Source organism: Heliconius melpomene, chromosome 3 (assembly GCF_056956725.1).
Source record: "Heliconius melpomene rosina isolate 202511_hmr_F chromosome 3, ASM5695672v1, whole genome shotgun sequence".
Classification (NCBI taxonomy): Eukaryota; Metazoa; Arthropoda; class Insecta; order Lepidoptera; family Nymphalidae; genus Heliconius; species Heliconius melpomene.
In genome coordinates this window covers 7,851,415-7,872,509 of record NC_140391.1, presented here as the reverse complement: position 1 = coordinate 7,872,509, position 21,095 = coordinate 7,851,415, and the positions used below count along the sequence as shown (strand labels likewise).

At 32.3% G+C, this 21,095-nt stretch overlaps 4 protein-coding genes across 9 annotated transcripts; 3 read left to right on the top strand and 1 right to left on the bottom strand.

The window, feature by feature from the left end:
* Positions 1-580: 580 nt before the first annotated feature.
* Positions 581-2,283, top strand: LOC146540019 (uncharacterized). Its single transcript, XM_085207826.1, has 2 exons — positions 581-756; positions 1,125-2,283. The coding sequence occupies exons 1-2, from the start codon at positions 643-645 to the stop codon at positions 2,184-2,186; spliced, it is 1,176 nt and encodes a 391-aa protein (XP_085063952.1). The 5' UTR covers positions 581-642; the 3' UTR covers positions 2,187-2,283.
* Positions 2,284-4,799: 2,516 nt separating this feature from the next.
* Positions 4,800-6,374, top strand: LOC146540018 (uncharacterized). Its single transcript, XM_085207841.1, has 2 exons — positions 4,800-4,939; positions 5,338-6,374. Exons 1-2 carry the CDS (start codon positions 4,844-4,846, stop codon positions 6,364-6,366), a joined length of 1,125 nt encoding a protein of 374 aa, XP_085063967.1. The 5' UTR covers positions 4,800-4,843; the 3' UTR covers positions 6,367-6,374.
* A 10,083-nt stretch (positions 6,375-16,457) lies between these two features.
* LOC146540017 (uncharacterized) lies at positions 16,458-18,722 on the bottom strand. The gene is made up of 3 exons (XM_085207967.1): positions 18,550-18,722; positions 18,351-18,420; positions 16,458-17,525 (listed from the first exon to the last, which is right to left on the bottom strand). The coding sequence occupies exons 1-3, from the start codon at positions 18,601-18,603 to the stop codon at positions 16,918-16,920; spliced, it is 732 nt and encodes a 243-aa protein (XP_085064093.1). The 5' UTR covers positions 18,604-18,722; the 3' UTR covers positions 16,458-16,917.
* A 417-nt stretch (positions 18,723-19,139) lies between these two features.
* Positions 19,140-20,979, top strand: LOC146540016 (uncharacterized). Of its 6 annotated transcripts, none has more exons than XM_085207964.1 (5): positions 19,140-19,241; positions 19,493-19,544; positions 19,802-19,936; positions 20,022-20,121; positions 20,212-20,979. In XM_085207964.1, the coding sequence occupies exons 2-5, from the start codon at positions 19,512-19,514 to the stop codon at positions 20,685-20,687; spliced, it is 744 nt and encodes a 247-aa protein (XP_085064090.1). In that variant the 5' UTR covers positions 19,140-19,241; positions 19,493-19,511; the 3' UTR covers positions 20,688-20,979. The 6 variants fall into 6 exon arrangements, with proteins under 6 accessions (XP_085064090.1, XP_085064089.1, XP_085064088.1 ...); XM_085207963.1 differs by having other exon boundaries at positions 19,142-19,346; XM_085207962.1 differs by having other exon boundaries at positions 19,142-19,377.
* The last annotated feature ends 116 nt before the right edge of the window (positions 20,980-21,095 follow it).

The window sequence follows — 21,095 nt, the reverse complement described above, 5'->3', positions numbered from 1 at the left end:
CCACAAAGTGCACATATCATACATATTTTTTTTAGTTTCTCGCTGTTCCTGCAATTGGAAGGGAAGCTAGAGGGTTCCTGGGTACCTAGTGTTGGACATTCCCGTTTCCCATTTTGTGCTGAATAGGCATCATGTATTAGTGGTAGAACTCAACGAGGACGGAGGACATGAAAATATTGAATACTCCGTTGAATGGGAATCGAATCCACGACATGTAGCGTTTACAGTAGCCGCCCTCAATAGCTATATAATATTTAACCATGTTTTTTCTACTATTTTAATTTAAGTTTAATAGTAATATGCTCTTTATTTTTTTGCAATGCCTAAACGGTTAAGAAAAACCTATTTTTTGTAAGAATATCTTACATATATGTTATTTAAAATTTAATAAAATTGTTCTAATTTTTCGTTTAATTCATATTTATTCCTATTGTTTACCTAGTTCGAAAAGGTAATATTACAATAACACCTAATTACGCATCCAGTCATCAAGCTTTTCTTTGCAGTCATTAGTAAATATTGGAGCGGGGGTATATATAATGTCCTATTTTGTATAAAACTAATCAAAACAATTTAAGCTTTCAAAATCTGCAGTACCACCTGGTGCTTTCAAATATTTTTCGATAAGTATAAAATAAAACCATGTCGACATCTTCTACTTCTTCAACGTCCAGTACTACACAGATATATCCAAATAAATCCAGTGATACCCAGTGGACGCCATCCTCCAGTAATCAAATTCCAAAAAGCGAAATGGTAAATATATCTTTTTATTTTATTTTATCAGCTTCACGCTGTATCCCGCATACAGCAGGATAGGTAAAGGGAACCTAGTGTTAAGACACTCCGTTCCCACTTTTCGCCGAATTCTGGAGGTATTGCGTGTTGAATGCCGGAACCCGCACTTTGCCTCGATACCAGGGGGAAGAAATTAAAATATAAATTTTAATAAATATTTTAATCGAACTCACAACTACTCGTTTTTACAGACACATTTTGTGCCCCTGCGCCATTACTGCCCTCAATCTTACCCTCTAATGATGTTTTTAGACATTATTAAAATTTGATAATTTATGAATTTGAATTTAATAACAAAAACTAATTATTTTATTATTCTTCCACAGCAACCATTTGTGGGGGAGACTCAGCAGTATAGACTTGATCAACCAAACTGTCCCGGTGGTATCTACAATATTCCCAAAGTTAACCATACGAATATTTATAGTGGTGTTGGTGCTAGCAATGGCATAAACGGCGAAAACTACGTTGGTGTTAACGGCATTAACAATAATGTGAATGGGCATATGCAGTACCAAGTACTGAATTTTCCTAGTACATCGAATGGGATTAACAATCACGATATAAGATTCCAAGGACACCATCAAGGTCTTTTAGGAGTAGTCGTATCCGCTCCCCGGGCAAATAGCAATTACCCTGGCCACAGTACATCATGGGCTAGTTCAGGGCACCGTCAACGCTTGAACACTCGCCCTTCCTGGAGTGGAAACAAAACAACCAGCGGCGGTGTTAAAAAACCAAAACGCATCCGCACTGCATTTACTAGTCAACAAATGATGGAATTGGAAAATGAATATGGAAGAGCACGATATCTTGATCGTAGCCGTCGCATTGAATTATCTGAGATACTAAATTTGAACGAACGGACAATTAAGATATGGTTCCAAAATCGACGCATGAAAGAAAAAAAAGATAAGACAGAGTCAGCTGAAGAGGCTGAAGCCACGAGCACTACTGAGCCAATACTGGAAGTTGTACCACCAGTCATTATGTATGACCCATATCCTCATAATGGGATATTTTCACGAGAAGTATATGTTGATCAGTATCCAGGAGTTCCTGCTGCAATGCCACTCTCATCACAGAATAATATAGTGCCCTTTGTGCAAAATGGCCACGACGCAACATATAACCAGTATCCAACGTTTATCGTAGACAACAACGTGCAGCTTGCAGAACATTTAGATATGCAGTACCGTGACGTGAATATGAGTTTAGCAGAATGTCATATAAACGAAAAAGATGACAAATCTAAAATAGAAAACATTAATTCATCGCCGCAACCAGGAACTAGTAGCAACACGAGTGATGCTTCCACCAATGATTTTAATGGCCAAAATTGGGATCTCTCTTGGATTAAGAGTATTAATATGGACGATGATTTTTAAATTTAATATTAATTTAATAATATTTTTTGTATATTATTTAAAACATTTTTAGTTAGTTATGTGGTTATGAATGTAATTAGAATAGAAATAAAAACATGTAAATATAGTTTTAACTCACAACTTACATTTTCATTTCTAATCTTCTATATTGTTATCCATATCTATATCATAAATTCGAAAGTAGCTCTGTCTGTCTGTCTGTCTGTCTTTTATGCAATCATGCCCAAACCTCTAATTTAATTATGATAAAATACTCATATAGAGATACTTGAGGGTCTCGAGATGAACATAGGATACTTTTTTTTCTCATATTTGTAATACCAACATATTAAAATACTTATTAATTTGACATGCAATTTATTCCGCCATGTTAATAACAACCGTCGTTGCTAAGCAACGATTTGCAAAGTTTGTTATTAAAAACGTCATCCAAAATGAGCTTGCTTAACGCAGCTCTCTATTGAAAACTGAAAATAATTTCATAAATATATTTAATAAATATTCGTATAGTTCAAACGGGCGTAGCCGCGCTCGGGTCCACTAGTTATAATATATATATATGACGGCGCGCTGCTTTGTATTAGTTTTAATTATAATTTCGCAATTATTACATTTCGATTTTAATTGATTTATGTAATGGATTATATTAGGAGAATATTTAAAATGGAGCGGGTAACCCCGAATAGGGTAGTAGGTGTAGCCACGAAGAATAGCGGATGTGATTGGTTGACAGCTATGGCGTGAGATGTTCACCAATTAACCTATTGGCTCCTAATCTATTGTAATTTTGTTAATCTTGTGATATTTATTGTAAAACTGTTATGAAAACGAGTAATAAGACATTGTAAAATATAAGTGTGACTTTTATTGAAACATCTCTGTTCCTACAACGCCCACAAATGAATAGTGATAGCCAAGACCGCTTTGAGGCCCCTTTTGATGCTTCTACATATATATATATAGTCATTTTTTAACTATTATAAATAAGTAAAGCAGAGTAGGCACAGAGAATTTAGAAATCTAGTATTCATTATTATTTGCATGTGTTTGTGGTTCTTAAAATAGGTACAAACAATTTACTTATGAAATGTTCTTCCTGCAGTGTGTAAAAGTCAATATTAAACACCACCTAAGTGCTTTAGACAATTTACGGCTATTGCTAGGATAGGTTTACTATTGTAAAATAAACAATTTGCATCGTATAATAAAAAAAATAGCTTTACGTTGTATCCCGCATATAGCGGGGTAGGCAGAGGACACTCCGTTCTCCACTTGCCGCTAAATTCTGGAGACATTGCGTGTTGAGTGGCGAATCTGGATGCCATTTTTTGCCACCAGAGCAAAGAAATGAAAATATAAATTTATATAATTATTTCATTTCCTCGTTTCACATTTCCTCCTACTAATTCATTTTCCCAAGAGGGAATCGAACCCAAAACCGACGCGTTACGGTAACCGTAACGCGTCGGTGCCCTTGTGCCCATACGCTACGACAGCTTTAATTTTATTGATGCTTGTCCTTAATTTAAAAGCGCCATAAATAAAGAACTGAGCTGAACTGTCCTTAATTTGGTTTAGTCATTTAATATAAAATGAACTACCTATTATGATAAAAATTATAATAGTTTTTACGTGTATTTAAGTAATACAAACATAAATTTCCATTATACGGATTTATTCCTTTATTTATATTCTAACTGCTTCTTGTCAAATTCATGCACACTTAAATTTGCCGTATCTCATTTTGTATGAAATACCGAAAGTAATTTTAAGTTAGAAAAATAAAATCATTATATCTCACGTGGCAAATTTTATAACTAGATTCATGGGACGTACCATATAGATTTGATTACGAGGTGAATTTGAAAATGCAGTAAAAACGGTGCGTAAGTGCTTGTATCTTTTCATTGTGATGACTTAAAAGCATTATTTTTACTACTGCTACAAGAGACCTTACACCTGAATTTTTTATATAGATTACAGATTAAGAGGTACGAAACTCAAAACTCCTCCAGAATTCGGTAGAAAGTGGGGAACGGAGTGTTTTAACACTAGGTTCCATCCGCCTACCGTGCCGTGTGCGGGATGCAGCGTGAAACTGATTTAATTTAATTTTTAAACTCAAAAACTAAGCAATTCAGTGGTATAAATTAAGGTCTGAAAAACACTTTTGGTAAAACTATTTAGGTACACAACTACCTATTGACTTATAGTACTCTGCTATAGGTCATCGCATCATTTACAATATCATTTTTTGTATGAAAGAACAAGAACTGGACTGAACTGGACTGAACTGAATTGAACTGAACCGTATTTTATTATCTATAACGCATTTAACGCATAAAATTATACGATATTTTATGCAGTATTTTAATAGTTATTAATATCGCGACAGAGACTTAAGTATGCTTATCATAATATTAGTAGACACAAGGAAAGAAATCATTGGTTCAATATTTAATGTTACATTATCAATGTGTTAATAAATAACTTCTATCATAATTTGTTAATGATATAATGAAGTTAAACTAAGTAATTTGCTGTTAATTAATGTTTCGAAACGATTCATATATATACGTTTTAATAATTCTTAAATATTTAGTTGTCATTTGTTCTCAGTTTGGTTTTTCTTGTCTGTTTACGTGTGTAAAGTGTCTATGTATACTATGTTACCGAAGCAAATAGAAAGTGCAAGAAAATTTGGAATTAATCGAATTATGAATACTGATATTATAAAGGATGCTAAAGATATTGTAAGTAATATTATATGTTATAGTAAAGCCGTCGTGACGCAGCGGCACAAGGGTGTGGCTGTAACGCGACGGTTACGGGTTCGATCCCCACCCGAAGAAGTGAAATATTTATTAACGTTTATATTTCCATTTCTTCGCTCAGGTACTGAGGCAAAGCGCGGCGTTCAGTTCTGCCACTCAACAAGCAATGCCTCCAGAATTAGGCAGAAAGAGGCGAATGGAGTGTCTCAATACTAGGTTTCCTCTGCCTACCCTGCTGTGTGCGGGATACAGCGTGAAGCTGATTGGAGATTAATTAAATAATTATTTATACGAAGCGATGAAGGAAGATGGAGCAAAAGTTGAAATAAATATTAATACAAAATTTATGTTATTAATAATCAATATATTTTTTTCAGGTTACCTTTAAACAACGTCAAAACTTAGTGCAGCAAAAATCGAGAAGATTTAGAAGTGCATTTACTACAGAACAAGTGAACTTATTAGAAAACGAATTTAAAAAGTTTCCTTATGTAGAAGCCTTTAATCGTAAAGAAATTGCTAATAGACTAAATATTTCAGACAGAGCCGTGAAAATTTGGTTTCAAAATAGACGTATGAAAGAAAAAAAAGATAGTGGAACAAATTATCAATATGGCATCATCAATAAAATAACACAAATAAATGAAAACAATGATATAAATAAAAATGTATTAAATGAAAGTTTAACCAAAGAAAAAAATTTACTATCTTGTCAAAATAAGCAACAACATTTGGAAGGAGCTAAAATCAAAAAAGGTGAAACAAACAATAAGTACGATACTTCAGTTAAAAAACCAGATTACTCCATAGATCGGATTATTAAAATATCTCCAAGGATGCGCAATAATACTATAAACCCCTCTACATCATCAACACCGCCAGAAAATATGTGTTCTTCTCATGATGATGTAAACACTACGTCAAAATATTTTGAAAACACTAATAAAGACCATCTAAATTTCCAACATATAAGAAGACATTTGCCACATGACATGTCATCGAAAAAAAGATTGACAAAGAAATCCGTGTCATCAAATCAACAATATCTTTCGGTAAATTCAAACTCAGAACAAAGGTATTTACCAATGTATAATTACTGTACTTCGTCTTTACCGATTGGAGCACCAGTGATGACAGGTGTTTCCGTTTCAACAGGTTCCTCTGTGTCGCAAGGAAATGTTATTTGGAAACCAATAAATTTGCAACCACCAGCCTCAATGGCACCAGTAAGAATCAATCGAAGCAGTGAAATACCGTTAGTTAATCAAAATACTAGAAGAAGCTGTAATTGTAATTGTCATGACCCTCAAACCCATTCAACAATTACAGGATTTAATCAGGATCCTAGGATGCAACCACAATATTTACTAGCCATTCCACTGAATACCTCTTGTAATCAAATATAAGAAAAACTATGAAGTATATTTTTTTATCTTAATATTGTTACTTGTTACAAAGAAAAATAAAATAGAATTATTTATTGATAATTTATTTCTTAACCAATATTAAGGATTATTCATAATAAAAACTAAAAACGAAATATCAAAACAACATACAGTCAAACGATATTAATAATAACATGTAAGATAATCACAGAGACAAAGGCCGTCATAGCGCAGTGGTAGGTACAAGCGTGATGCCTATGGGTTCTAATATTCGTCGTGGAAATGAAATATGTAAGACTTTATCACACACCCACACACACCCACTTAAGACACAAGGCCTCCAGAATTTGTCGGAATGCGGGGAACGGAAGTGTCTTACTGGGAGCGGAGGTCATCAACTTCCCACACCGTAAAGCTAGATAAAAACGTAGTAGCTATGCTAAGCATAATTTCCTTCTGGACACAAGAAACCAAGACCCTGGTTCCACATGCTTCATGTCACATCGATAATGAACTAAATAACTACTGCTAACATAATTAGCAAATGATACAATAAATTTATAATAAATTAGCATTTCGAATTATTTAACGTTTCGAAATGATTTCTAAACATAAATATCTCTAAGTGTTTTCTTGTAGTAGTTTGTATGATTTTAAATGTTTATTCGCTGTGATATTATTTTACTCTGTGTTTTGAATTCGGTACTTAATGTAATAGATAGTAATATAAATTACAGAGTAAGCTGTTTCACGAATTAAAACAGCTAAAGATGAAGCTGAAAAGATCTCATTTTCATGCTCATTATTCAAAGCTCGGCGCTCACCTAATAAATACACAATATTTTGGAAATTTGGCGAATTTAATATATCACTCGGATCCTACTGCCTTCTCTGTTATTAGAAAAAAGCTGATTATTTATATTAAAAATCTATATGTTAAGTTTATAATTTAATAAATTGATTTAATTTTAAACTTTACCAACTAGGTATGTTCAACCATCGGTAATGTATTGATAATAACTTCTATTATAATTAGTTAATTGTAGAATGAAGTTATAATAAATTAATTGCTGTTAATTAATGTTTCGAAACGATTCCTCAGTCATTTTTAGTTTGGTTTTTCTTGGCTATTAACGTGTATTAAGTATGAATATTATGTTACCAAAAGCAAATGGACAGTACAAAAAAAATCGGTATAAATTGTAATAAGAATACTGAAATTGTAACAGATGCTAAAGAAATTGTAAATTATTACATGCATGTGTTTATACATTAAGTGTTTTCAATTTACAAAAATGTGCAATAATACTATAGTTCCATCTACATTATCAACAGTGCAAGGAAGTAAGTGTTCATTTTATGATAATCTAAACAGGATAATCTAAAAAAAGAAGAAACACAAGGAAATGTAATTTGGAAACCAATAAACTTGCAAGCACCACCACCACCCACAATTGCACCAATAAGAATGACTCCTAGCAATAAAGTTAATCAAAATACTACTAGAGGTTGTAGTTGTAATTGTCATAAGCTCCTGCTCCCATTCAACAATTACAGGATTTAATCAGGCTCCTAGGATGCAACCACAATATTTCTTACGTGCGCAGCGCTTCGCCTCCACTTTCCTAATGCGAACGGCTAAGGAGTGGAACTCCCTGCCTGCCGAACTGTTCCCCGACAAGTATAACCTGGCCCTCTTTAAAGAACGAGTGAATAGGCACTACCTAGGCAAGCATGCTCCACCATCGTTCGCATCGTCACTTACCACCAGGTGAGACAGCGGACAAATGCTTGCCTATCTATACTAATATAATAAAGCGGAAGAGTTTGTTTGTTTGTTTGTTTGTTTGTTTGTTTGTTTGTTTGTTTGTTTGTTTGTTTGTTTGTTTGTTTGTTTGTTTGTTTGTTACGTTCCCACACAACCCGGGAATCGCTGACCTAGGACCACCCAGAACATGTCCCCCAACATTACCCATAATTTCATTTCCAATTAATACATTGCACAATTCTCTTAAATCTTGGAATTGTTATTTGAATCCCCGCACCTGCAGTTGTAATTAAAATTAAAATTAAACTTAGAAATAAAAATCATTCTTGTGTCCGACTTTGAGCAAGTCTCACCTTTTGTAATAATAAGTTAATTTTAATAAAATATTTTTAAGTAAAATCGGTTTTTTTTGGAACCTACGCTGCCACCGTACATAATTGGCGCAGTCGGTAGGATACTCGCGGGCCGGGTCGCGAGCAACGTAACTTAAAATTCGGGAATATCGAATTTAACGTCTCCGCGGACCACCCGGGTGGCTCTCAAGCACCAGCACGAGTATCCAGAATCTACGAGGCGGCGCAGGAGTATCCAGACATTGATGCACCAGAGAAAACAGATTTAACCCAGTAAGTACATTAGAATCTTTCTAGTGATTGCTTACCCGTATTTTTAAGTTTCCTTTTTTCCGTTTCCCTTTTGTGGCAATTGGAGATTTTTTAATATTAATTTAGGTTTAATACGAATAAAACGCGGTTCTTAAATTTCCTTTTTTGGTAATCTAAGATATATAGGTTTAGCAATTATTATTATAAAGTAGTTAATTTTTTTATTATATAATTAAATAAAATATAATTAAATTAAAATGTCTGAATTAGATAACATTTTTAAAGCTTTACGCCTAGTGCCCGAATTTGACGGAAATTCAAATGTTTTACCCAGATTTATTAGTTTATGCGATCAATTGGTACAGGAATTTATTAGTAATAATCCCGAAAATAATTTAGTTAGTATTGCTCTTGCAAATGGCATTTTAAATAAAGTAACAGGCTCAGCGGCACGCTTAATAAATACAAGTGGTATTCCATCAGACTGGAGTGGCATTCGTAAGTCGCTAATTAATAATTTTTCAGATCAACGCGATGAAACTGCGTTGTACAATGATCTCTCTCTTTTAACACAGGGATCTAATACCCCTCAGGAATTTTATGAACGTTGCCAAAATTTATTTAGTACAATAATGACATATATTACATTGCATGAGGAAATTGGTACTACAATAGAAGCTAAAAGAATTTTATATCAGAAATTAACTTTGCAAGCGTTTTTAAGAGGTTTAAAGGACCCCTTAGGCTCACGCATACGATGCATGAGGCCGGAAACCATAGAAAAAGCGTTAGAATTCGTTCAAGACGAATTAAATACTATGTATTTACAGGCTCGAAATGAACCCGACAGGACAAAGCACCCCCAGAACTTTTCTTCTCAGTCTTTTAAGGTAAATAATTTTAATAACCACATTCCACAGCTTAAGCCACATTTTCATGCTAATTATCCACTTCGTAATAATTTTATAACTAACCCACAACAGACATTTCATAGACAACACTTAGGCCCAACTCGTACTCAACAAATATTTAGAGCACAACCCCCAAATTATAATCCCCATAATGCATTTAGAATTATCCCACGTAATGCACCCCCACAATTTAACTCGAACTCTCAGGCACCTCGTCCTATGAGCGGTGTTAGTAATTTTGTACCTAGAAATTTACCACCTACTAGACATATTCCAGGACATGATTGGAGTAAGCACGGAAACCCACCACCGTCGAATTATTTTAAAACAAGGGAAATGAATTTCCACGACAGTGACCTTTATGACCAGTACTATGACTATTATGATTATTATGACGATAATGAATATTATAATTACGACCATTATTATTACGCAAATCCATATTATAGTAGCGAACTACCCCAAGAATTATCTCAAAATTGCGAACAAATTGTAGAGGAACCTTCGTCATCAGCCCTTAATAAAGAGGATTTTCAGAAACTCAAAATTTTAGACAAACCAAAATAGAACTTAATCTCCAAACTCAACGTCAACTTCCCTATATTCAGATTAAAAATCCCCCTCTAAAATTACTTATCGATACCGGCGCGAATCAATCTTTTATAAGTCCAGATGCAGTAGAAAAATATTTTAATAAATTTTCTTTAAAATATGATCCTTTCGAAGTAAGTAACGTACACGCTGTAAGTAGACATAAGTATTCCGTAACAATTCCCAGTTTTCCTGAATTTAATAGTAAAGATAGCATTACATTTTTTATATATAAGTTCCATAATTATTTTGACGGTTTAATCGGTACGGATTTATTAGATAAATGGGAAGCGACTATCGATTATAAAAGAAAATTATTTGTTACTTCAAACGCGTGCAACCCTATTGAAATTTATAATTCGTGTAATTTAAATTTGTACGAAAATATTATACCGGCAGGTACCTCGAAATTAGTAAAATTACCAATTAATATTCGTGAAGGTGAAATTTTTATCCCAGAACAAGTAATCTCTAGTTGTATTATAAAAGAATGTTTAACTTGCGCGAAAAATAACAGAGCTATTTTAGAAATTTATAACCCCACACGCAACGACATAATTTTTTCTATCGACAAACCTATCCAGGCGGAATTGAATCATATTGAATATAAGTATACCGAGCGAATGATAGAACGCGAAAAGGATGTTCTCTCCCGTTTACGGACTAGCCCTTTAAACGAGGAAGAAAGAATTAATTTAGAAACGCTTTGTGGTCGTTATTCGGATATATTTTATTTAGAAGGCGAAACCTTAACGTTTAGCAATACAATTAAGCATTCGATTAAAACGACAGATGAAATACCCGTATATACTAAAAGCTATAGGTATCCTTTTATACATAGACAGGAAGTCAGGGAACAAATTCAGAGCATGTTAGATCAAGGAATTATTAGACCCTCAGACTCAGCTTGGAGCTCTCCCATATGGATCGTTCCAAAGAAAAGCGACGCTTCAGGAAAAACTAAGTGGCGCATTGTCATAGATTTTCGTAAAGTTAATGAAAAAACGATTGACGATAAGTATCCTATACCGAATATATCGGATATTTTGGATAAATTAGGTAATTGTCAATATTTCAGTACATTAGACCTTGCTAGCGGGTTCCACCAAATTGAGATGAACCCCGCTGATATTTCTAAAACTGCTTTTAATGTGGAGCATGGGCATTTCGAGTTTTTAAGAATGCCCATGGGCTTAAAAAACGCACCCTCGACCTTTCAAAGGGTCATGGATAATGTCTTACGTGGTTTACAAAATAAAATATGCTTAGTATATTTAGATGACATAATAGTTTTTAGCACTTCACTTCAAGAACACATAGAAAATTTAGGAAAAGTCTTTGATAGATTACGCGAGTCAAATTTTAGAATACAAATGAGTAAGTCGGAATTTTTAAAAAAAGAAACAGCATATTTAGGTCATATTATTACATGCGACGGAATAAAACCAAATCCCGACAAGATATCTGCTATTCAAAATTATCCCATTCCGAAAACGAGTACCGAGATAAAACGATTTTTAGGACTCGTAGGTTATTATAGAAAATTTATTCCCAACTTTGCAAAGATTATAAAACCACTCACTCAATGTTTAAAAAAGGGTTCAAAAATTATTTTAAATCAAGATTATACAGATTGTTTCGAAAAATGTAAAAAATTATTGATTAACGATCCCATCTTACAATACCCCGACTTTTCTAAGGACTTTATACTGACTACGGACGCTTCGAATTTAGCTATAGGCGCTGTACTTTCGCAAGGACCTATTGGTTCAGATAAACCCATTGCATATGCATCTAGAACTTTAAACACGAGCGAAATTAATTATAGCACAATTGAGAAGGAATTATTAGCGATAGTTTGGGCTACGAAGTATTTCCGCCCCTATTTATTTGGAAGAAAATTTAAAATTATGACTGACCATAGACCCCTTCAGTGGATTATGAATATTAAAGAACCCAATTCCCGACTGACTCGATGGAGGTTAAAATTAAGTGAATATGATTTTTCTGTAATATATAAGCAGGGTAAATATAATTGCAATGCCGACGCTTTATCCCGTATAGAGATTCATAATGAAGAAGCGAATTCAATTGCAGTAAATTGCTCAGAAAAATCCCCTTCGAATTCAAACACAGCAACCGTACATACAGACTCAGAAAACCCTATTTTAGAAATTCCCATAACTGACGACCCCTTAAATAAATTTCATAGGCAGATTATTTTTAACATAGTTGGCGATATTAAAAGTAGACCTGTGGTATCGAAAATATTTGAAAATTATATAAAAACTACTATTTCAATTTCAAGTTCAAATCTAGAAAAAGACGTAGTATACGCGGTAAAAGAATATATAAATCCCAAGGTAAAAACTGGTATTTTAATTAATCCCCCATTAGGTATGTATAAAATAATCCCAATAATTCAAAATAACTTTAAAAATTCTTCAATGAACCTTCTCCTTTGTAAAAATAATTTAGAAAATGTAAAAGATTATTTAAAACAACAAGAAATAATTAAAAACTATCATGAAGGTAAAACGAACCATCGCGGAATAAATGAAAGTTATCTCTCGTTATCGAAACGATACTTTTGGCCAAAATTAAAGGAACAGGTTACGAAATATATTAATGAATGTTCTATCTGCGGACAAGCGAAGTATGACCGTAATCCTATTAAGCAAAAATTTCAAATTGTTCCTCCCCCAACTAAACCTTTCACCATAGTTCATTTAGATTTATTTAGTGTGGAAAATCAAAAATATTTAACAATAATTGACGCATTTTCAAAATACGCACAAGCTTATCATTTAAGGGATGCTACTGCGATTAGTGTTGTACAAGGGTTATTAATGTTTTTCACTCATCACGGTGTGCCCTTGACGGTCGTAACCGATAGAGGTCCTGAATTTTCAAACCAATTATTTTTAGAGTTCCTTAGACTACATAAAATTATTCACCATAAGATTTTACCTTGTTCGCCTAATGAAAATGGAATAGTAGAACGGCTCCATTCCACATTATTAGAACACTTAAGAATATTAAAATTAAACCAAAATGGAGAATCAGTTATTAATCTCATGCCTTATGCTCTCCTAGCTTACAATAGTTCTATTCATAGTTTCACAAAATGTCGACCTTTAGATATAATAACTGGACATTTCGACCCCCGTGATCCCGTAGACATTGACCTGACAGAACAATTATTACAATTATATATAAGCGATCATCGCGACCGAATGAAAAATGTTTATGACATTATTAACGAATCTTCTTTACACCAACGAACCCAAATTATTGAAAATTTAAATAAAAATAGAGAACCTGAGACTATTTACTTACCCGACCAACAGATATTCATACGAAACCCTAAATCATCTCGACAAAAACTAGCCTCTCGTTTTACTCACGATAATGTTTTAGCTGATTTACCAATACACATTTATACAAAGAAAAAACGATTACCTGTTGCAAAAACGAGGCTAAAAAGAGTACCTAATAGTGCTCGATTGTCACAGACTGACGATCCTGTTAATGACCTTGACCCTAGCGGAGGAAATTAATTTTAGTAACGTGTAGATTTAAGAAAAATTCGTAATAGTTTAGACTTTGTTAAATTACAGATAAATAATATTGATCCGATTTTAAAGAATAAAACGCTTTCCTTTTCCAAATGCAATGCAGCTGAAAACTTTTGAGTTTAATCGTGTTAAGAGAGGACTCATTGATCTATAAGGGTCTGTAATGAAAAGTATTTCGGGAAATCTCGACTACACGGACGCCATAAAGTATGATAGAGCCATTAACTTACTAGAAAAATAATGAATAATTATTCATAACGAATATTAATACGGAATTGAAAACCAAATTTTATAACTTTTACACATATAACTCAAATATTTTTAATTTTAGGAGGCAACATTCGTGCCAAACGTAATTATCATTCTATTTTCACTTTTAGTATGTATCAAGATATGTTAAGCAAATTAAATACATTATATAAGAAAAATGAACCTTTAGATATTAGTTTTAGATACTATTTTGACGTAATAAAGGTAGGTTATTATTATAATGCTAAAGATATTATTTTAATTTTCAAGTTTCCAATTGTTTTCCCTAAGAATGTTCCTGAATCATTTGTACTCTGTACCTAAAATAAATCGCCACATCTTTTATTCCTCTCACCCCTTCCTAGCAATTCACGAAAAAGATTTTATGTACCTACATAGAGGCTGAATGCCCGAAGATCGGTGAATCATACCTATATGATCTTATTGTTAACTAAAACCTACAAGGAAATTCTGAAATAACACAAAAAAACTGAAATTTTCGAGGCAACTAAGAAATTTTCCGCACAGCAACCTATTTCGAAAATATCTATCTAATAGTCTTTATCATACCACAGTTCCATTTTATGAAATTATTTTATGAAACTTAAGAAAAATGAAAAGCCGAAGCCATCGAGTGAAGGGAATTCTTCAAAGGGAGAGACCAGCGCTCGAGATCCACTAGAGCACATTCTCCAGCACTATTCGAGATCCAAGGACACCGAATAGGTGCTGTTCTTCAGGAGGGAGGTGTTACGTTCCCACACAACCCGGGAATCGCTGACCTAGGACCACCCAGAACATGTCCCCCAACATTACCCATAATTTCATTTCCAATTAATACATTGCACAATTCTCTTAAATCTTGGAATTGTTATTTGAATCCCCGCACCTGCAGTTGTAATTAAAATTAAAATTAAACATAGAAATAAAAATCATTCTTGTGTCCGACTTTGAGCAAGTCTCACCTTTTGTAATAATAAGTTAATTTTAATAAAATATTTTTAAGTAAAATCGGTTTTTTTTGGAACCTACGCTGCCACCGTACATAATTTGTTTGTTTGTTTGTTTGTTTGTTTGAACGCTAAGATCTCTGGATCTACTGGTCCGATTTACTATGTTTTTGTTTTGTATGAAAGCTGCATTCTTCAGAAGTGCTATAGGCTATATAATATTACATTACACATATCTACTAATAAATTAAAATACTTTCTAATTTGACATGCAGTTTATCCTGCCATGTTAATAACAACCGTCGTTGCTAAGCACCGGTTTGCAAGGTTTCTTTGTTGTTATAAGAAAACGTCACCCAAAATGAACTTATAGTTTGATATTCATCCTTATAAAAATAAATATATTATATAATATTTAATAAATAGTCTTATAGTTCAAGCAGGCGTAGCCGCGTCCGGGTCCACTAGTCTACAATAAAAACAAAAAATTACTAGCTATTCCACTGTATAACGCTTTAACCAAAAATAAAACATGGAGTTTATTTTGATTTCATTCAATGTGTTAGATATAATGGGGAGTCAAATATTATTCGAATAGTTATTTCGACATTTTGATAATTTAATCTATACTAATATAATAAAGCGGAAAAGTTTGTTTGTTTGTTTGAACGCTAAGATCTCTGGATCTACTGGATCGATTTACTTTGTTTTTGTTTTGTATGAAACCTGCATTCTTCAGAAGTGCTATAGGCTATATAATATTACATTACACATATATACTAATAAATTAAAATACTTTCTAATTTGACATGCAATTTATTCTGCCATGTTAATAACAACCGTCGTCGCTACGCGACCGCGTTCGTTACCGCGTCATTTTGATATTCATCCTTATGTAAATAAATATAATAGTCACTTTTAGCATTTCATCTAGATTGAAATTATATTTCTATAGAAATTATATTCTTATATTTTAAGCAGGCGTATCCGCGTCCGGGTCCGCTAGTAAGCAATAAAATGAATGTGATTAGTTTTAATGAATAAATATGTTTGTTAATTTTTATTGCCTTTTTACCTTGATGCCCCCGTTAGTCCCACATTCCCCTACGCACTTGTATTGAAAAAACATATTTTAAAAAAGTCATATAGACTAAGATTCCAGGGCCCCGAGAACTGCGTCATTTTAGGAAAGCTGAAATTTTGAGCTGATTTTTTTTGTTGCAAAGTACATTATACTAGCAAGTTTAAATTTTAGGTATTATTTACGGGAGTATTTCAAATCCCTTATAAGCACTCAGTGTTAACTTAGTGTTAAGACACTCCGTTCCCCACTTTCGAATTCTGGAGGCATTGCGTGTTGAGTGGCCAGCGTCTCAAATTTCAAATTTTATTCAATTTCAGGGTTAAAATAGTAAAACAACATTATTTATTGACATATTAGAGTAGGTAAATATTTATTTAAGTACTATTTCTTAAAATTATATTTTATTTATACATAACTCCTTTATATTAAATTTTAATATAAAATTCATATTTTTTATATTAACCTAGTAATAATAAATGTATTAGTAAAAATAAGTTCATTGAAACACAGCTTGTAAAGAATTGTTACAAAAAACAAATACAATAAATAAGAATCAAAAAATAAAGATAGAATAGCATTTTCTGTGTAGTAGAAATAACTAAGAAGTCGGCAGTTGTTTAAAATATCACGAAATATAACATAACGAATAATTTAACTTATTATATATAGATTTTAATATACTTATGTTAACTTAAAAATAACATTAATTCATAAAAAATAACTTATTTATAAAAAGGAGGTTACCTACTGAATAGTAGTATATTTTATAAACGTACATATTTCATATATCTACTAACATACATTCTACGTTATATATTAAATATTTAAGTATGCGATTATAAAAAGTTCAAATCAAATGCATCGGTTGACCAATTTGGTTGCTCTTTTGGTTGCTGATATTCATCTAAGTTGACGTATGAACTTGTATATACAGCCTCAGTAGGATAATACTGTGTGGGATATATATTAGTATCGTTTCTAAAATTTTCACTAGCAAATGCATTTATATTATAATCTGTATTTAAATCTGCGTTATAATTTTGATAATACGCATGAAGTTGGGACATTTCCTTAGTGTTATCTGTGTACTGATAGTAGGTTTCTGTTTCTTGGTTGCGAACTGTGTTATAATGACCAGGGACGATATACTCTTCGTATGATGGAGTAGGATTGGCAGGTGGAGGTGTAATTGGTTCAACATAGTCACTGGATGAATCGCAACTTGACTCCGAGGATTCCCTTTTTTCTTTCATTCTTCTATTTTGAAACCACACTTTGATACATTTTTCGCCAATATTTAATGATTCCGCTAGCTCTTTGCGATGTTCTGTATTTATATATTTAGTTCTAGCAAAAGTACGTTCTAGAATCTTAAGCTGTTCAGTTGTATATGAAGTTCGATTACGCTTGTTTCTCTTTTTAATTGTCTTGGTTATGGAAGGTTCTAGAAATAAGAAAAGAATATAAAAAAATAAGAAAAATAAACTATTTTAATAGTTAAAAAAAGCTTTAGGGGAATTAAATACACAATAATAATAGTTTATAAAATTATGCTGAACGTGGAGAACAATGGGTCTTTACATTAGGTACAACATTAGGTTCCCTCTTCTCAGTCTATTATATGCGAAATGCAACTTAAAATAAAAAAAAAAATCTACAAGTTATACTTATTTATTTTTCTTGATGCGAAACACAAGTGTCTGACCATTTTATTATAATCATTTTGTCAATCAATATAGTTACGTGAGAAAAGATTACAAGAAATTGTATAATTTGTTAGTAATTAAGTAATATCAAATTGAAAAAAAAAAACAGCTTCACGCTGTATCCCGCACACAGCAGGGTAGGCAGAGGGAACCTTGTCTTATGACACGGCGTTCCTCACTTTCTGCCGAATTCTGAAGGCATTGCGTGTTGAGTGCCAGAACTCAACGCAGCGCTTTGCCTCAGCACCAGAGCGAAGAAACGGAAATATAAACGTAAATAAATATTTCACTTCCTCGAGTGGGAATCGAACTCACAACCGTCGCATTACATTGACACCCTTGTGCCGATGTGCCACGACGGCCTAAAATCAAATTTTATTTGCAATTTAATATGTAGAAATAACAGAATTGCGCACGTGCATACCACGTGCTTTGTAATAATAACTAGATTTTTATAATAAACATTTTTAAAATATATTTCAATGTTGTATTTCCCAAGTTTTACTATTAAGCCTTTTAATATTAGATATTTGTTTAAGAAGTTCTAATATATGAAAACATACCTCTATAGCATTTTTGATGACTTGGTTCTGGCCAACTGTTCATAAATGGTCGATTTTGCCATTGATTTACCTGCAATTGAAACATTCTGTTATTAAAGAAATAAGCGTTATGTTAAAACGTACGTACTAGTATAAGAAATATATATTATGGAAAAAAGTATAAAAATACAATTTAAATTAATATATTTTATGAATTTACCTCATTGGTGTCGGACAAAGGTGTTAAAGTAGTCATCAGCATGTTTTGAAACATTTTGGGATACGTTCAATATGTCTAAAACTTGATGGTTTGATGAACAAACAAGGCTCGAACGGAATACATCGACTACTGTTACAACGCTATGGATTTAAATTTTATCAGTTTCTTTTAAGTTTACCCTCAAAATTCTCATGTATTTGAGTTAAAATAATTACTTTGGCACAGACAATAAATATTATAAATATTCGTTCTTTTTACTTGAATTCTTTTTCTATATGTATCTATTAATAATATTGTTAAGTATTATTATTATTATTAATAATATTTGAGGTCAGTTGTGGATTCGATTACCACTCGACAAAATGAAACATTAAAATATTTTCATTTCTTCCAGAATTCGGCGGAAAGTGGGGATCGGAGTGTCTTAACACTAGCCTCTGCCTATCCTGCTGTATGCGGGATAAAGCGTGAAGCTGATTTTTTTATATTATAAAATAATATCTTGTTAAATATACTGAACTACAATAACGACATTACTTTCTTATCGATATCGATCTTTCGATATCGATATCTAGGCTAGGCTCAATAGAGCCGTATATATAGTATTCTATACAATATCCGCAACGTAGACAATTTTAGAAATAAAGAATATATCATTTAATTATTATCATTATAAGTAACTAGCGGTACAGGTAGCTGCATTATATAGTAAAAACATTAAAAGTGTAAACAAAGTAATTAAAAATACCAATTACTTAATAAGGCAGGAGAAAAATAAAAGGATTACCCTGGAAAGGGTATATAATTACCTGCTACTTGTATATAAGGGTTGAAAATATTATATTTACATTCATTTAATAAAGTGAAAATATATAGACAACATGTTCCCGTGTGATCTAAATAATTTTCAAAATAATTTTAGTAATGATTCAGTGATTTTCAGTGAAAATAATAATTCTTTAATGCTGGAGTTGAATCGACAAGTTCATTTTAAAGTAAGTATTTTTTTTATTTCACGCTGTGGGCAGAGGGAACCTGGGAACCTACTAAGACACACCGTTCTCATTACAAAAATTGCGTTACCCTCTTTCTGCAATTTTGGTGGCATTGCGTGTTGATTAGCGGATCTCAACGCCGCAGTGGCGGAACCAAAGGCCACTACTGCGTATTTGTATTTTTTCATATTGCGCATGTTTTAATTGTTCATATTAATATAATATAAGGCTAACATTCATATTAATATTTTTTTTAGGAATTTCCAAACACGATGACGCCGCACAGCTTAAATACGAATATAAGAGTTAAACAGTACCACCAAAACAGTATGTTCGAGCAAAGATGTGTTTCTAACATTCCAAAGTGTATTGTAAGGTATAATACAGATCAGGTAATTTATTTTTCAGTTCAAACTTAAATAAATATTACAATTATTATTATTTATAATTGTTAATATTGTATTTTAATGTTTACAGAGCTTCTCATATGAAGAATTTTACAATAGTGTACCCATGGGAACAAATAGGGTGGGCAACATCCCTTACATGAGACGTTATCCGCAAATATCACAGTCGTGTAAGTATTTAAGTGATAATAACGGCTTAATGATATTTGTAATGTACCTATTTTCATATACACGTTATTACAATTATATTGTATTTACAGATTCACGAAAAGCACCTGTTAAAGTAATTTTGAAACGAAAACGTCGGCGTACAATTTTTACAACTGAACAAATCATAGCTCTTGAAGAAGTGTTTAAAACGAAACCTTACGTTCATTTTGAAGAAAGGATTGAATTGATGAAAAAATTAACTATAAACGAAAGATCCATTAAAATATGGTTCCAAAATCGTCGTCGTTTAAGCGAGAAAAAAAGTGAAGAATATAACTTAGATTCACCGTTGTCGGAAACTTCACCAGAAACCGTATGTGAAAGATTAAATTTAATTGAATCATATATAGAGAAGAATTCGGATGAAAATGGATATGTCACTCTAGATGATGAGATGATGGGTAATTTAATGAATATCGTAGATGAATGTCTACCACGGGATATATGTTTTGAGGAACCTCCTAAGGAATCAGTTACTACAGTATTCATTGATAATAAAATAATATACGAACCCATTTCACCTTAAGTTTCAGTGAAAATTCCGACATTCAAGTGAAAAGTGTAAAAATAGAAAATCATAGTATATTGCTAGGAATCAACTACTTATAACAAATGCAGTAAGATATTAGTTATGTCATACAAGTATTTATGCTACCAGTCGTTATAGTTAACGTCGTTATTGAAATTGAATATTACTTATATACATTAGTAAATGAGTCTTGCTCAATGTAAAATTCCAAGCGACTAAAAATATTTTATTTATTATTTGTAAGTACTTATTAATTAAGATTTTTTTATATATTTATAATTGTCAACTTAAAATGTTGTCAATGTTGTGTTAAGTTTTAAGTTTAGTTTAAACTATTTATTAAATATAAAATAAATAACTAAAATTTAATTTCAGCCTTTTATTGTATTTTATAAACGTTACTTA

Bases quoted from the DNA above. Each gene is read 5' to 3' on its own strand.
- LOC146540019 (XM_085207826.1), top strand. From the start codon at position 643: ATGTCGACATCTTCTACTTCTTCAACGTCCAGTACTACACAGATATAT. The intron at 757-1,124 runs GTAAATATATCT...ATTCTTCCACAG, and splicing joins AAATTCCAAAAAGCGAAATG to CAACCATTTGTGGGGGAGAC.
- LOC146540018 (XM_085207841.1), top strand. From the start codon at position 4,844: ATGTATACTATGTTACCGAAGCAAATAGAAAGTGCAAGAAAATTTGGA. The intron at 4,940-5,337 runs GTAAGTAATATT...TATTTTTTTCAG, and splicing joins TAAAGGATGCTAAAGATATT to GTTACCTTTAAACAACGTCA.
- LOC146540017 (XM_085207967.1), bottom strand. From the start codon at position 18,603: ATGTTTCAAAACATGCTGATGACTACTTTAACACCTTTGTCCGACACC. The intron at 18,421-18,549 runs GTAAATTCATAA...TTTCAATTGCAG, and splicing joins CTTTGTCCGACACCAATGAG to GTAAATCAATGGCAAAATCG. The intron at 17,526-18,350 runs GTATGTTTTCAT...TCTTATTTCTAG, and splicing joins TCATCAAAAATGCTATAGAG to AACCTTCCATAACCAAGACA.
- LOC146540016 (XM_085207961.1), top strand. From the start codon at position 19,431: ATGTTCCCGTGTGATCTAAATAATTTTCAAAATAATTTTAGTAATGAT. The intron at 19,937-20,021 runs GTAATTTATTTT...TAATGTTTACAG, and splicing joins TAAGGTATAATACAGATCAG to AGCTTCTCATATGAAGAATT. The intron at 20,122-20,211 runs GTAAGTATTTAA...TTGTATTTACAG, and splicing joins TCCGCAAATATCACAGTCGT to ATTCACGAAAAGCACCTGTT.